Raw genomic sequence first — 16,890 nt, 5'->3', positions numbered from 1 at the left:
ATTGAATATGATATAAATGAAGAGATGATGATTGAAAAATTAAGAAATGTTTATATTATCAGTTTAAATTCATTGAGGGTATATTTTATTATTAATATGAATAAATTGATTAAAAACAATCCATTATGGAATCAAAATTGCTCGAATGTTGAAGATTATTTGACCAATTGCGAGGAATTATTGTGGCCATTGCGAATTTTTTTCAATTCTAATAATAGTGATGAGAGTGAGAATGAATGTGAAAGTGAAAGTAAAGATGATGAAAATGAAAGTAAAGATGATGAAAATGAAAGTGAAGATGAAGGAAATGGAATAATTCAATGTTATTTAAAGGATGATAGGTATTTGAATAATGAGACAGAAAAATGGAATAATATATTTAATATTAATGGGAATGAAGACTATAATTATGAAATCAATAAGAAATTGGAATTAAAATTGGATATTGATATTTTGAATGAGATAATTTACGAGTATATTGATATTTACGGGAATGATAAAATAGTTGAAAAGAAGCTTGAGAGGCTAGAGGAAATTGAATATCAAATTGATTCAATAGATGGTAATGGTAAGTTGAATGAAAGAGAGATGATTATAATTGAATTTAATAAATATATCAAGGGATTAAAAAGGCTAAGAAAAATTGGTGATAAATTTTTCTTGAATGAAAACAAAGATATTTGTTATCCATATAAGTTTAATACGATATATTTAAATTTGTTTGAGAATTTTGATAAGATAATAGATAATTATGAAGAAGAGTTGATAAAGCCATTGATAATGATGACAAATCAAGAAGAAGAGGGGGAAGGAAAAGGAAAAGAAGAAAGAAAAACAATTGAAAAAGATGTTGAAGATAAAAACTTGAGAAAGGTTATTGAAAATTGGATTGATAAATTGTCGGGCAAAAAACTAATTGAATTTTATTCAAAGATTAGTAAAATTTGGAATTTGATACGAGTTAATGAGTATTTTAAAAAGCGAAGTAATTTATATATATTAAAGGAGTTTGAAAAGTGGGCTAATGATTTAAATGAGAAAGAGAATGGAAATGGAGGGGAGTTTTTGATGAGAATGATATTCGGAGATTTGAATGGAGAAAAGAATAAGGATTTATTAAATATTGATAAGATGATATTAATATTGGATAATGGGAAAAACCGAAGATGTGTTGAAATGTTGAAAAGGTTTAAAGAGGACAATGAGATGATTTTCAATTATTTTATTAGCAAAGATTTAATCAAGATGGTTAAATATGAGAATAAAGAAGGTGAGAAACCAAACCAAAAGGGAAATAAATACAAATACAAATACCAGAATGATAATAAGTTTATCAGTTTGTTTCATGTGAGCAGTATTAAAGATGTTAGTAATAACGACAATTACGAGGTTTTAATTTTCTCGAATGAATTGATATTAAGCAAATTTGAGATTGATAGTGATGGGTTCAAATTCAATCGCATTTGCGAGCCAATAAGCATATCTGATTTGAAAATCAAGAAGATTAACAATGATATCAAAGATCGAAATAGCTATTACAACATTTGCTTTTACGATAAAACGCAGAGGGAATCCAGGCACTTTAAGATACTGAAAGAAGACTACGAGGAATGGGTGGTTAAGAGACTTATTTTGAACGACTTAGAAGAGGTGATCGACTGAATTGTGCCATAATATCATGATATGAAGCTATACAGATAAAACACAAATCTCCATAAATATAAATAAAAAGATATAAGCAAAAGGAGGAACTGCCTATTTCGGCGATGAATTAAGCGACACGCCTGGACCTCATGAGCACGTTCTAAAGCCCCGTGCAAACACAACAGAAGAACAGCCAAACGTGACCATAGACGCACCTCCGCAGTCAGCACTGTTTCTAGACGGTGGAGGGCCAGGCTCTGCAGGGTGTGCCGCTTCTGCGGGGCCGTGTTTGCGGACCAGACTGGGGTCTGGGATCCATCTCAGACCTTGTCTGCACGCCCGCCACACAAGCTTGCGCTGCAGCAGCATAGCGAATCACAGAAGACAATGCAACCGTTGGGTTTCCAGATCTGGGAGCTCTGGAGCGCGCGTCAGCGGCAGCGTAGCAGCGTAGCGCGGGAGGACTGGGAAGTCCCAGTGGTGCGGGGGCGGCAGCTTGACGGAAAACGATCAACGGCGGCAGCAGCCAATCAGCGACGGGCGTGAAAGACGCAAGGAACGAAGCAAGGAAAAAGAAACCAAAAAGAAGAAAAGAAGCAACGCTCTACAGAAAAAGAAGAAAAAAAGTGTCAAAGCTTTCCAGATCTTGAGTTTTGCTTCCATTTTCCACTTTCTATTTTCTGGCTGTTTCCTCATTGATATCCTATCTTATATTCCTCGCAATCTCCCTTCTTCTCCAACTTCTCTTCTCCAGCTGCTATCTCCCATTCCTGCTATATATACTCCAGCTATCGTCTTCACTCTTATTTTTGACTCTCCTGCAAAGTTCGGTTTTTCTACTGCTTTGCTCACTTTCTCGCTCGAGTTTCCACTATCTCTACTTGTTTGACCACTCTCCCATTGTTGACTGGCTATTAATTAATATTTCTCTGTTGCTTAATAATTAATCTACCACCTGTCTGCTGAATCACTCAACTGATCTCGTTTCAGACATTATTATTTATACCTCCTCCTCTCTCAGAATTGACAGGCACCACTCCATCAATTATCCCTTTTGCCTTTCACTCAAATCAAACAAACGATCCCTATTATCTCGTATTTCAAATCCACTATTTCTCTTTTATTTCTCATCTCATAATTATATTTATAATCACACTCATAATCATAATCGTAATCATAATTCACATTGCTGTTTACCTCCACTCATAACATCTGGTTCTTATGTCAAATAAAAGCAAACCCTTTTTATCTACCTACCAAAATACTGATTCTCCCACTTCTACTTATTTGCAGAATGGGAATAACACCAACATTATTTCAAAGACAAACAGCAAATTGAGAAAACTAAACAAGGAAAAACTCAAAAACAAGTTAAACATAACTGCGAACACAACCACGCATGCTCATAATAACCACACTCATACTCATACTCATCCCACCCATACACACACTTCTCACTCGACTCACTCTGCTTCTGAAGATACTGCAAACAACACAAGCAATTCCATTTCTACCAACAACTCCACTGTAATCTCCTCCAACAATTACTCCACTGCTACAAACACCCTCAACTCATCTACCACAACCAACAAAAAAATATTTCCAAACTCCTTCACCATCTCAAATTTAAATTCAATTGCAAATCTCAGTTCAAATAAAAACATAAACTCAAACTCAAACTCAAACTCAATCACAAACTCTTCTTCCACTCAAAATCAAAATCAAAATATCAATATAAACTTGCTTTCAAATTCCTACAACGCAATCCCAAATTCAATCACTATTCCTGACCTAAGCAACATTAATTACCTCAATAACCACAACAGCATGTCTCCTAATAACAACAACAACAACACCAACACCAATAATATTATCACCAACAATAACCTCATCTCTTCTTCCCCTATTAACAACAGCAACATCAACACCAATAATAACAACTTAAACTCAAATAATACCTCCAATAGCCCCCCTCAAACCTCCTCAACCCTTTCTAATAAACCTCCTTCTGTCTCGTATAAATACAACTTTCTAGTTTACTACTTGGATATCGATAACCATAACATTGATATCGAAAATCTACACAACGATATTAACATCAAATTAATCCAATCGGGTTTGAAAACCTCAAACATAACCTACTTGAATTGTTTCAGCTCTTTATTAGCTTTATTAATCGAAAAATCAAAAATCGAATCTGATATCTCCTTTCCAACTGTAATCATAATAAACGATAACAACAATCTTAACAATATCCAAGACTTGTTGCCAAATAAAAACATCAACTCAAAGATCTTCAACACCCTCGACGATCTAAAATCTTTCTCGGATATCTCAATTTTCTTAAATATTTTCTTCTACAACTTAAATCTATCCATAAGCACAACAAACAATTTAAATTACCCAAAACTATTATCCCAAATCCTATTAGCTAACGATTTCTTTATCAAAAATAGATTCAAAAGAATGAAATCTTTATCCGGCTTAAACATCTTTGAAAATAATACAACCTTAAATTTCAACAATTTGATCAATAAAAACTGTTGCGGTAACTCCTCCTATGTTCATTTCCATCACAACAAATCAAACCATTTGATTAAAAAAATCACCTCAACTCCCTCAGAATTAAACCAATCATACTCTTATCCCACTTTTAATATAATCCCATTTCCCGAAAATATATCTATTCGATCAATGACAAACAATTTATCTCTAATCTGCCAAACTAATTCCTTCAATTTTGTCTCTTTAAATTCCTCAATCTTAAAAAAGAGATTCCAAAATTATCTAGATTTGATTGTCCACAATATCGATTTTGAAGAATCCCTAAATATATCAAGCTCAAGAAAATTCTTTATAAAAGAATTTTGTGTTGATAGTTGGTATTTTCCATCCCATGATTTATCCTACGAAGAATTAATCTATGTAGCCTTTATAATCATCCAAAAATCTTGTAATGATGTCAAAACAGAATATAACTCCAATTCCTGTTCCAATTTATCCTCAAATTCTTTAAATGATTTAGTTCCTTCAAACAATAAAATTATATGCTTCTTATTAGCCGTTAAAAATTCTTACCATGCTGGTAATAAATTTCACAATTTTAGACATGCAATTGACGTTTTACAAGCTACCTATTTCTTTCTAATTAAACTAAATCTCCTATCAACAGATTCCCTAATTTATGCCAAATCCCAAAGTCAAAATAGAATAATTAAAAACAAAAAATTGAATATTTTAAATTCTTTGAAATCAAAATCAATTACTCAAATCGTCAATGAAGAAGTTCAAAATACTTTAGATAAAAGTGGTGAAGAATTAAATCCCATAGTTGAATACAATTATTATCTTAATAGTCCAAGAGCTTATATTCAAAATTTATTTGATCAAGAAAAATCATATAAAAAGGAAAAACAAAAACAAAGACAAAGACAAAATAATAACAAAAATAACAAAAGTAACACTGATATTGGTAATGATAATGATACCGATAGTGATAGTGATAGTGATAGTGATAGTGACTCCGATAATCTCTCGTCAGAATGTCTTGTTAATGAAGTTATGAAACCAATTGAAGTGTTAGGATTACTATTAGCTGCTCTTGGACATGATACTGGACATCCTGGATTGACCAATTTATTTTTATGCAAACATGAATCACCATTGTCCACTATATTTAATGAAACATCAGTTTTAGAAAACTATCATTATATTATGTTTGAAAAACTAATTACAAATTTTTGGACAGAAAAACATTTTATTGATCTTCCAAAGACAGTATCATGTTGCATTAGTTTGAAAAATCTAATAACAGAAAGCATACTAGCTACAGATATGGCAAAACATTCGGAATATATTACAAAAATTAAACATTTTAAAGAACTAGCCAATGAATATAATAATAATGCAAATAAAAATGATATAAATAAAGATGAAATCAAAAATAAAATAAAGAACCAAATCAAGGAAAAATTAACCAGTAAATTATTATGCTCATTAATAATCAAATGTGCAGATATTTCAAATGTTACAAGACCTTTAAGAGTTTCAACTCAATGGGGTATAGCATTGGGTAAAGAATTTGGAGAAATTGCCACATTAGAAAGTTTATTGACGATAAACAAAAGATTATTGGATTTAACGTTAAGTACTAAGATAAATACCGAAGGCCCCTTAAATATTGACGACTACATTCGGAAAAATTTCGATAAAGATGATTTAGATTTGATAGTAAAAGAAAATTTACAAGATGATGAAAATTCACATAAGGATAATGGTCTTTATGATCAAAGGGGAAACAAACTAGGATTAGTAAGTTGTTTAAAAAACAATCCGGAACTTTATAAGGGACAAATTTTTTTCATTAATACATTTGCATTAGAATTATTTAAAAGTATTCTGGAAATATTTCCAAATTTAAGATTTGCTGTTGGAATCATTGAGAAAAATGTTGCATTTTGGGAAAAGATTAAATATGATATTGAAATTAATGATGGCAAAGAATTAAATGGGTTGGATGAAATATTGCCTCTAGAAGCTATATATTAACGTGTATTAAATTGGGAACCATCAAAAAAAAAAAAAAAAAAAAATTAAATATAAATTTTATAGACGATTGACTATTATGCATTGATTTCTAAATTTTTTTCTATTGAATTATTGAATCACTTTTTATACTTTTTTTCAGATTTTATATAGTATTTGTTTTCTTCACTTTCTTTTATTTCGTATCAGTTTTCATAGTATTTCTTTTATTTGGTGTTTTTCTATTTTCTATTTTCTTTTACGTTTTGCTAGATTCTTACTTTTATTACTTTTATGCACCAAATTAGTGGTTTGTAACTTTTCACGTCAAAACTCTCAAAAACCGTTGAAGCGGCAACGGCTGTCAAATTCCGGAACTTAAACGCAAAAAACAAAAAAAATACAAAGAATACCCATGATGGGACTCGAACCCACAATTTCCTGATTCGAAGTCAGACGCGTTAACCATTACGCTACACAGGTAATATTTAACTTAAGAGCTCTTCTGCAAATTACTAAAAGCCACATTTTTGTTTCAATGCAGGGACTTACAGGAAAATTGCTTGACGGGACTTGCCGCTTTGGGAATTTTAGAACACTCAGATAAGAAGTTCCCGCTTGTTTGAGTATGGACCAATCAGAGCTCGTCTTCAGACCACCGAAAATGCTGAAACCTGCTAGTGGGAGAGAGCTGCGATAGCTGGGTGATTGTTCAGTGAAGAAGTCAATAAAGAGGACAGTATGTTCTTTAGACGATAAAGCAATTGCCTACTTGATTCGTGACACAGCGAAAATGCCATAGATGCTTTCTACGTAGAGCTGATAATAAATCAGTTACTGTAGAGCGAAAACTGAAGATAGAAAAGAGAGTCGGATCTCGCTGTGCTTATCACTAAATAAATCTCTCGAATTGCAACACCGGAAGGTGTTGCTCACTTTCAAGAGCACTTAACCCATATCTTTAGTGGACATAGAGCTCTTTGGGAGGTTTTTCTCTGTTTTTGTTTCTGATATTTAACTGATAGGATAAGAATAATAATATAGTAATAATTATTTTTTTTTATTTGGTTTATATGATATGATTTTTTGATCAAAATGTTTTTCGAGTTTTGATAAGGAAATTGTGGTTTGAAGTGTAGCTCTCAATTCTAGTTGAAAAAACAAGCAATCTTAGTTTTTATCTATTTTGTCTTTTCTCTTTATAAATATCATTATATTTCCTTTGAAAGTTATTTCTTTTTTTTATATTTACTTTAACACCATCTTTAAATCACAATCACAATCACAATTACAATTACAATTATTATTTCAATTTTACTCTTATTCTCAATTCTTTATCAAAATGACTGTCACAGATAATAATGAATCTTACTTATTTCAAGCTGCTATTGAAAAAAAACAGCCAATGATTGTGTCAGGCAGTGGAATCGCACTAGTTGTTGAAGATCCAGTTACTCTTGAAAAAAAAACAATCTACGATGGTAATACCTCAGCTTCTGTCGGTTCATTAGGACATGGTGATCCTGATATTATTAAAGCTATGAAGGATGCAGCTGAAGAATGTGCTTACTCATATCCTGTTACCCTTTGTAATTATAACGCAGAAAAATTGGCAGAATTTATTTGTAAAAATTCTCCTCCTGGTGCATTTTCTAGTGCTGTCTTTCTTGGTTCAGGTTCTGAAGCCAATGAAAATATGTTAAAGATCGCTTACCAATATCATTTAGAGAACAATCAACCTGAAAGAACTAAGTTTATTTCAAGAAACCAAAGTTATCATGGATTTTCTTTAGGTTCAATGTCAATTGCTCAAACTAAAAGACACGAAAAATTTAGACCAATTAATTTAGATCAAAAACAATTTGTCAAAGTAAGTGAATGCTATCCATATCAAAAAATGAAAGAAAATGAAACCCTTGAACAATACAAAGACAGATTAGTCAAGGAAGTCGAGGATAAATTCATCGAATTAGGTCCCAATACAGTTGCAGCTTTTATCTGTGAGACTGTTTCGGGCTCTACTTTGGGTTGTCAACCACCAGTTCCTGGTTACTTGGAAGGAATTAGAGATATTTGTGATAAATACGGTGCCTTATTTGTATTAGATGAAGTGATGTGTGGTATTGGTAGAAGTGGTACTTACCATGCTTGGGAACAATTTTTGCCATTAGATAAAGGCCCTGATTTACAAACCATTGGTAAGACTTTGGGTTCAGGTTATGTTACCATTGCAGGTATTTTAATCTCCCCCAAGGTTAAAGAGGTTTATTTAAAGGGTTCCGGTAAAGTTATTGGTGCTCATACTTATCAATCCCATTCATTCAATTGTAAAGTTGCCTTGGCAGTTCAAGAAAAGATCATCAATAACAATTTAGTTGAAAACTCTATGAAAATGGGTAATTATTTGCATAAATTAGTTGAACTTAAATTGAAGGACAGTAAGATAATTGGTGAAGTTAGAGGTGCCGGAACATTTCAAGCAGTGGAATTTGTTAAAAACAAAACAACCAAAGAACCATTTGAAAAGGAATTGGATTTGGGGCATTTAATCGCTAGTAGATGTTTTGAAAAGGGATTGCAAATCATGGGTATGGACAATTGTATTGATGGCGATAAGGGTGATCATATTTTATTCTCTCCAGCTTATATTATAACTAAAGAAGAAGTTGACAAGATTACAGATATCTTTGCTGAAGTATGTAATGAAGTTGAAAAGGAGATCCTCGGTTAATAAGTTAGCCATTTTTATATTTTTATATTTTTACATTTATTTATATTTATTTTACATTTTACACTATCTTTTTCCGGTCCATGACACCAAGACATATCTGGTTAGCAAAGGCTTATCTATGGAAAGTAGCGGAAAAAGCCGTCCTGATTGGGAAAGTTCAGTTTTCCATCACATTTTTTACCAGTTATTTACAATTTATAATGATAATATTAGCTGCAACGTAAAAAAGTAACGCTAATTAGCATTTGCACTCAATTCACAGGTTATCTCTTAAGTTTCAAAGTTCAAATCAAACCAACAACTCAAGTCATTCTGGAAGTTGGCTAAACGCCACATGCTACAGCCTTGATCATTCTGGAAACCAAACTTTCAGCCGTGGTGGAGCCCAGTAAAATCGAGAACTAATGAGGCGCATCCTCGGATTATTCCAGTTTCCAGTCCAAAGCCGGCCGGATTAGAGCCGGACACTTCTCGGTATTGAAGCTTTTTTTACAAAACTCCGATTTGCTTCTCGACCGAAACAAAACCGGTTTTCCGCTGCGTCTTTTCTCAACTGCAATCTCTGCTGGTTTTACTTCCAATTTCCAGCAAAACCATGGCGCCAGTGTATGTTTCTTGCTGTTTTGCTGTTTTTTTTGGCAATACACATACTAACGTTGCCTAGAACTGTGTTTGTTAAAATCCAGGGCAAGCTAGTGTTGCCAATCAAGATTCACATCAACAGAAAGTCCATACTCTCATCTCACCTCTCCAATAACAAGAACAGCAAAAATGTCATCTTTGAGTCGACAATATCTTCGAAAAACTTGATCAAATTGAGAAAGGCCCCCAGAATCATCATGTCCAACAACGACATGAAGTATCTTGTCAACAATGTAATCAAAAAAGAGCTACTTGCCATTCTTTTCAACGATGCTGCACAGGACAATGAGAGCCACACCACCAACTATGATAGCGACAGTATCAACCTCCTCATCACCAAAAAAAACTGGAAATTGAATCTCAACATCAAGAAGGGGCTCTTGAGTACTCTCAGAATGATCTTGAATGTTCACAGTGCTCTCGACGACCTTTGCCTTGATAGGATCGACCCCAGCGTTATCAATTCTAGCTACAACCTCCTACAAAAGACCTCTCACAGAGAGTTTGTCACCAAGATCGACATTGACTCAGACCCAGAGGCAGAGCCAGCAGAAGAAACAAAAAGTGCTGTTCATTTCAAATACAACAACCTCTTTGTCTTCAGCAAAGGCATTGATTTGTACGTGCTCCAAAAGGAACTCTAAAGTCGTTTGCTCTAAGCGCCCATACTTTTCCTGGCTGAGCCGCCACTTCCTGCTTTGCTATATTGCTATATAAACAACAGAAGGAAGATAATCGCAATCTGCATCGCAATAGCTAGAATATAGTCAATATATCTTCTTTTACCTCTCAACCTCCTCTGTTTTTTTGTTGCCAGATCCAAAATGCCTTCTCCAACTACTGCTCAAGATGCTGATGTCAAGATCACCAATGTCAATTCCAATGACACTTCCAATAACAGCCCCAATAACACTTCCAATAACAGCCCCAATAACACTTCCAACCCAAGTAACTGTAAAGTAACTCTACTTCCAGAGCAAGATCATTATCTCAAAAACCAATTAATCAAATTACAACTCCAAAATGAGTTCAACTCTTTGTACAATGATCACCTTCAATTCTTAGATAATTTTGGTCCTCCCTTTAATGATAACCTCAACGAAGCTCAAATCAATGAAAAATTTATCATAGATTATGCCTATAAATATCCATTGTTAAGGTTTTTTTTCTTTAATTTTATTAAAAATTTCCCCTTTATATTAAATATTGACAATAAATTTCAATTTAAAATTGAAGAAAATCAAAATGCCAATAACAGTAAAATTAACAACGATTATGTCAATCAAAATAACAGTATCGATTACAATGAAAATATTACTAAAAAATTAGATTTAAATCAAACCAATAATGACCTATTTTTTAAATATAAATTCAAAACATTTTACAACTATTTCCTAACTAAAAATCTTTCAAACTCAGTCGATAGATTAGAACTAACTAAGCGTAAAAAAATCTTTCTCAAATTCTTCAATTCTTTATTAATTTTATTCACTTCTTCAATTTCAACTAAAAACGAGCTAAATTACTACATGAACTACAAAAAACATGAAAACCAATTAATCGAAGATACTATCAAAAATAATTCAATCAACAACAACACTAATTATGATGATGATCAAAATATAGACATACATATGTCAAACCGTAACCTATTGAAAAAACTAAATCAGTTAAATAGTGTATATATTAATAATATAAATCTCAATATTATCGGTGTAATCATTAATGATCCTGAAGTTAATACTCCCAATAAAAATAAATCTCATAATAATCAAGATTCAAACTCTTCCTCTTATTTATCAAAATTTTCTTCTTATTTATATCCTACTTCCAAAAGCTCAAGATATTACCAATTTGTCATATCAACCAATTTTAAGTCTTATCTTGGTAATGATAGCGATCAATTTATCATTCAAAATTTCAATGTTGCTCGTAGATATTCTGATTTTAAAACCTTACACCAATCACTATCAAAGGAGTTTCCTCATATCAACTTTCCAGATTTACCTTTAAAATACAAAAAAATAAACTCTTCCTCTTTCAATTTTAATCTATTATTAAATGAAAATGATCAAAGTAATGATAATGATTTAGATGATATTGATGGCATTCAACTATTAGACCATATTTTATCTTCAAATAAAAACTTTACTAAAAAGAAAAATAAAAAAACAGACCAAAAAAATAATTCAACAATTAATTCCAATTCAAACTCGGATTCTGATTTGAGTGCTTCAAAACAACCAAAGGATAAATTAATCACTTTATCAAGACCCAATATTTTCAAGAAAAATAGTTCTTCTACTTCCGAGAAACATGTTTCTTCAAATAATGATGATATTGACGATATCGACGATTTAGATGATCTTGATGATTTAAACAATCTATCAAAGGGTTCCAAAAACAATATATCACCATTATCAACAACCAGCTCTTTTGAAGGTTCAGCAAATAAAAATGAAATTAAAAAAATTCCAAGAGAAAATTTAAGAATTTTATTAAAAGGATATTTAATCTCGTTAATAAAAATTCCCAAGATTTCCAATTCGTTAATATTAAAAGAATTTTTATCAAGAGATAGTATTCAAAAATTTAATAATATTCAAAAAAAGGATTTCTTAATCCGTAAGAAATTTGAGTTAATTAATTTAAAAAATCAGTTTATTTTACAAAAAAAAATCTTTCTTAGTAATTTAGAGTTGAAAAATGAGTTGAATAATTTTAAAGAAAATTATTTATTAAACAATGATGTTGATACTACACACATGTTGTTTATAATATTTAATGAAATTAAAGAGAAAAATTCGATTGACGAATTATCGCCTATTTTAAAGGTTTTGATTAGATGGTTTAAATTTCAAATAACATCAGTTATATACAACGTTTTTTTTGATTCCACGACAAATTCGTTAAAAAATTCCACATTGGACAATAAAAATAACATTAATATTAATGGTGCTAATACTAATACCAATAGCAATATAGATTCGGCGTCTTCATTACAAAATTATGAGTTGTATAATCAATTAAAAAAGTTCCACAGTTTATTTCCTTATAGCATAGTTTATCAAATTTTAAAATTCACCAATCCTGTTGTTATAATTAAAAAAATATTTGATTTATTTTTATATCAACCGCCTAGCTTGAATTTCCGACCTAATTTTTTGTTTTCAAATCCCAATGAAGAAAAAAGCGATAATGGCAATAATAACAATAATCGAAGCAAATCGTTTTTACAAACTTTATTTTCAATTGTTATAAACGACGATTTGTCTAAAATCAACGAAGAGATTAATAAGGTTGAATCTAAATTCATTTCAAGAGAAAAAAATTATTTAAAAATATTGATATTTTTTATTAAAATCAACTGCAATGAATTTCATGAAAGTGAAAATGGAAGTGAAAATGGAACCGGAAGTAAAAAATTAACAAGTATTAAAAAAAATATTTTAAATTCATATGAGAATAAAAAATATGGTGACATGGATTTAATATTAATTATTTTGTTGAATAAAGAATTATGGAAGTTATGTGAATTAAAGTATAATAAAGGCGATGAAAAAATAATAATGAATAGCTATCAACATTGGAAAATCCATCAAAAGAGTTTGGATGTTGAAAAGGAAAACCAATTGGATGAAGAGCAAGACGAAAATGAAGAAAATACAAAGAAGGAAAAAGCTAGCATTAAGCGAAGATTAAGTTTAAAAAAAAAGAAAAGGGGATTAAGCGTTGAATTTAAAAATAGTTCAAAGAGCAAAAGTGAGACAGAAGAATATGAACTATACTCGAACTTAAAAGAGCTATTTAAATTGTATACAAGAAAAAAGGACAAGGAGATTTACGAAGATTTGTGGTCGGAACCATATTTGATTTCGATGATTAAAGATTTTTTCATAATATTCTACGAGCCATTAATAAAAGTGATGAAAGCAGCGGATATCCATTTGGCGTTGAAGGAATTCAAGTTTTTTTTGAATGATTTGATTATAATATTGGAGTATTTGTATGAGAATTTCTATTTGATCAAGCCGGATAAGATATTTTTGATTTTGAATTTGTTGTTGAACAAGTATGAGGGATTTGCATTTGAGTTTATCCACAACATTTACAAGAATGACAATGAGGAATTGTTCAACAGCTTTATTAACTGGGTAGACCAATTTTTCAACTTTTTGAAGTTTTACAAAACAAATGAAGCTAACAGCGGGTTGCGAATTGACTTGAAGGCATTTATTGAGAAGAATGCAGAAGGCATTGATGTTGACAGATTAGTGAAAGAAATAGACATGATCATCGAAGAAAAGCAGAGGTTAAGAAAGGTTTACGATGTCAAGAAGGAAGGCGAAGCGGAAAAGCAGCAACAGAAGAAGTGCGGAAGATCGCTGGGTGAGACAGAAAGAAGCAACAGGTCCGAGACCGTTTGCAGTGCTGAAAGTGAGAGACACAATGAGGAAGGTCTTAAGCAAGAAACAATGCGAGATGGAGAGTGGTACTCGAAGCCATTCAACGAGTTGAATTTTGGAATGGAGGACTTTGGCTTCAACAAAGACGACTTCCACGAGCTCACCAACGAGCTCAACGAGCTCCAGAAGATCTCGACCAATGACTCAGAGGACGAGCAGTTGAACAAGTTCTTGAACACCAAGGACTACTACCAGATCCTGGAGTCTGGACCAGCCAGAGACAGCAGCGAAAGCAGCGAAATCAGCAAGCTCAGCAGGCAGTTCGAGAGACTCGTGCACGAAGCACTCGAGGCCTACGGACGCTAGGGCTGTTTCTGGACCCTGAAATGCGAGGTGGGATAATGAGATGATGTGGGTCGAAATGAGTTAATCGCGCGAGCTCAAGCTCATTGGGTCGCACGCACCCCACTGCACACACTTGTTGATCGCTGCACGCCACACTCCGGATGGGCAGCACGCACACAGGCCGGAGTTGCACCGGGATAGTGCTGTCTTCAGCTGATTTCCCGCCATCGCCACAGTCGCAATCTTAGCGTGGCCCTGAGTTACTTCTTTTTGACCGCTGATCTGTGCTTGATTGTGGATATTCCCAGTTTCTCTCAGAGAAAAACGCTTTCTGTGTGGTCTCCTATTGGTTTCCCACACACAAACCGACATGACGCATGCGTCTCAGCGTCCGCATGCAGCTCAAGCTAAATGAATAAGCATAAAATTAATACGCAAAAGAAATGCAAAGTGAAAAAAATTAATAAATCAAGAAACACAAAGCGTTAACGTTCCTGTTAGCTCCAATTATTCAGATGATATTCAGAGTAATTTTACAATCTTATAATCTTATATTCTTATAATCTCATATTGAGTGAATTCTATCTAGGATTTTCACTGACAATTTCCACTTCCAATTTTCACTTTCAATTTTCCAACTGCCAATTTCCACTTTCCTGTTATTTTGATCTTTCCCAGTTCCAATATAAATATCTTCATTTCCAGCTTCCTATTCTCAATTTCAAATGTCTGATTTACAGATATCTTCTAGAAGCATTTTCCTCTCCACTGCAACATGGGTTTAAAACACACTGTGAATTATTTTTTCCCTTTGATTCTTCGTGAGGTTGAAGATTACGATGATAAGCACGAATTCTTCACCAAAGAACATCCCGATATCGCCAACAACAAGATTGAATACAGAGACGAAGCTAACAGACCTTGGTGGAAGTTTTTCGATGAGTACGAATACAGATTGAACAAATTTGAAAGAGCCAGACACAATTGGTATCGTTGGTTTGACAAAGGCACCTCTTCTGCTGAAAAGAGACTTATCCTCAAGTTGGATTTCTTGGTCACCTTCTACGTCTTTATGGTCTACTGGGTCAGAACTTTGGATTCCTCCAACATCGCCAATGCTTATGTCTCCGGTATGAAAGAGGACATCAACATGCAAGGAAACGATTATATCAACACCGTCACTGTCTTCAACGTTGCCAACAATGTTTTCCAAATCCCCTTCATGTACTTTCTCCCAAGATTCCCAATTCACATCATTCTACCTGCCATGGATATCGGCTGGGGTATCTTCACTCTTGCTTCCTTCAGGGTTAACAGCACCAGAGACATTCAAATCATGAGATTCTTCGTCGGTGCCTTCGAATCAAGTTTCTACACCACTGTCCATTACTTGTTTGGTTCTTGGTACTTGCCTGCTGAATTAGGAAGAAGAGGTGCTATCCACTACTTTGGCCAGATGATTGGTACCATGTCTTCAGGTTTGCTCCAAGCTGCTATCCACAGAAGTTTAGATGGTACTGCCGGTTTGCCTGGTTGGAGATGGATGTTCATCATCAACGCCATCATCACCATCCCCGTCGGTTTGATTGGTTTCATGTTGATTCCTGGTACTCCTTATAAATGCTACTCAGTCTTCTTAAGCGACGAAGAAATCAGAATCGCTAGAGCAAGATTAAAGAAGAACAACATTGTTCCCCCACAAAAGGAAATCGGAAAGTTCTGGGACAAGAAAAGATGGACTAAAATCTTAACTAGCTGGCAATTGTGGGTTCTAACCTTCTACTACACCTGTTGCTTCAACTCTTCAAACCATCCTGGTAATGGTTATGCTTTATGGTTGAAATCCTTAAACAGATTTGACACCTCAAAACTTAATAACTTGACCACCATCAGTCCTGGTGTGGGTATTGTCTTAATCGCAATGTGTTCCTTAATCGCCGATTTAGGAAGATGTCGATATGGTGGTATTTGCTTTACTCAAATTCTTAATTTCACTGGTAATCTACTACTAACCCTCTGGAATATCCCTGAACACTCAAAATGGTTTGCTTTCTCCATTCAATATGCTGGTTGGGCTCAAGCTGCTACCATGTGTGCCTGGATTAACGATATACTAAGACACGACCCTCAAGATAGAGCCATTATCTGGTTAACTCTTTTCGCTGTCTCCCAATCGACTGTCATTTGGATTGTCAGATTAATCTGGCCTACTGTTGACGCCCCAAGATTCTTGGTTGGTTACGCTACTACAATGGCCTGGGCTGCTGTTTTGTTTCTCTTCTCCTTTGTCGTTCTTTGGTTCTATAAAAATGATGAAAAGAAATACGCCTTGGATAATGGTATCTATCTCTACAACTCCTCAAAGGGTGAAACAATTCCTGAAGATTCAAACGACTCTGAATCAAACAAAGAAAAATTAAGCGAAAAGCAAAGCATTCAGGAACTCATTCCAATTAAAAACTAATCAACTATCATATTTGGTTACCTTTAATTTCCAGTTTCCACTCAATGGATTTATTATTTTTCTCTCATTACTGTCTTTTTTCTCTCTCTTAATAATCTTTAAATTTTAATTTTAATTTTCTAATTATTTACCTA

At 33.3% G+C, this 16,890-nt stretch overlaps 5 protein-coding genes and 1 non-coding gene across 6 annotated transcripts; 5 read left to right on the top strand and 1 right to left on the bottom strand.

The window, feature by feature from the left end:
- Positions 1 to 4,338: 4,338 nt before the first annotated feature.
- On the top strand, positions 4,339 to 6,192 carry PDE2 (3',5'-cyclic-nucleotide phosphodiesterase PDE2; the record flags this gene model as incomplete). The annotated part of the gene is made up of 3 exons (XM_020190090.1): positions 4,339 to 4,954; positions 5,204 to 5,791; positions 5,951 to 6,192. The coding sequence occupies 3 exons, from the start codon at positions 4,339 to 4,341 to the stop codon at positions 6,190 to 6,192; spliced, it is 1,446 nt and encodes a 481-aa protein (XP_020050478.1).
- Positions 6,193 to 6,578: 386 nt separating this feature from the next.
- Positions 6,579 to 6,651, bottom strand: ASCRUDRAFT_t6. Its single transcript has one exon. It is a non-coding gene; the product is annotated as a tRNA-Arg (tRNA).
- Positions 6,652 to 7,286: 635 nt separating this feature from the next.
- ASCRUDRAFT_73853 (PLP-dependent transferase) lies at positions 7,287 to 9,118 on the top strand. The gene has a single exon (XM_020192459.1). The coding sequence runs from the start codon at positions 7,574 to 7,576 to the stop codon at positions 8,897 to 8,899; it is 1,326 nt and encodes a 441-aa protein (XP_020050477.1). The 5' UTR covers positions 7,287 to 7,573; the 3' UTR covers positions 8,900 to 9,118.
- A 376-nt stretch (positions 9,119 to 9,494) lies between these two features.
- On the top strand, positions 9,495 to 10,185 carry SAW1 (DNA-binding protein SAW1; the record flags this gene model as incomplete). Its single annotated transcript, XM_020191500.1, has 2 exons — positions 9,495 to 9,505; positions 9,564 to 10,185. 2 exons carry the CDS (start codon positions 9,495 to 9,497, stop codon positions 10,183 to 10,185), a joined length of 633 nt encoding a protein of 210 aa, XP_020050476.1.
- A 180-nt stretch (positions 10,186 to 10,365) lies between these two features.
- On the top strand, positions 10,366 to 14,313 carry LEC1 (Lec1p; the record flags this gene model as incomplete). Its single annotated transcript, XM_020191499.1, has 1 exon — positions 10,366 to 14,313. One exon carries the CDS (start codon positions 10,366 to 10,368, stop codon positions 14,311 to 14,313), a length of 3,948 nt encoding a protein of 1,315 aa, XP_020050475.1.
- A 1,033-nt stretch (positions 14,314 to 15,346) lies between these two features.
- On the top strand, positions 15,347 to 16,836 carry ASCRUDRAFT_73851 (MFS general substrate transporter). The gene has a single exon (XM_020192458.1). It carries the CDS (start codon positions 15,365 to 15,367, stop codon positions 16,754 to 16,756), a length of 1,392 nt encoding a protein of 463 aa, XP_020050474.1. The 5' UTR covers positions 15,347 to 15,364; the 3' UTR covers positions 16,757 to 16,836.
- Positions 16,837 to 16,890: the final 54 nt, after the last annotated feature.

The sequence above is a fragment of the Ascoidea rubescens genome (assembly GCF_001661345.1).
Source record: "Ascoidea rubescens DSM 1968 unplaced genomic scaffold ASCRUscaffold_1, whole genome shotgun sequence".
NCBI lineage: Eukaryota > Fungi > Ascomycota > Saccharomycetes > Ascoideales > Ascoideaceae > Ascoidea > Ascoidea rubescens.
This window is presented reverse-complemented; position numbering and strand designations above follow the sequence as displayed.

What these genes read in the sequence shown, in the direction of transcription:
- ASCRUDRAFT_73851 (XM_020192458.1), top strand. Translation starts at nt 15,365, where the DNA reads ATGGTCTACTGGGTCAGAACTTTGGATTCCTCCAACATCGCCAATGCT.
- ASCRUDRAFT_73853 (XM_020192459.1), top strand. Translation starts at nt 7,574, where the DNA reads ATGATTGTGTCAGGCAGTGGAATCGCACTAGTTGTTGAAGATCCAGTT.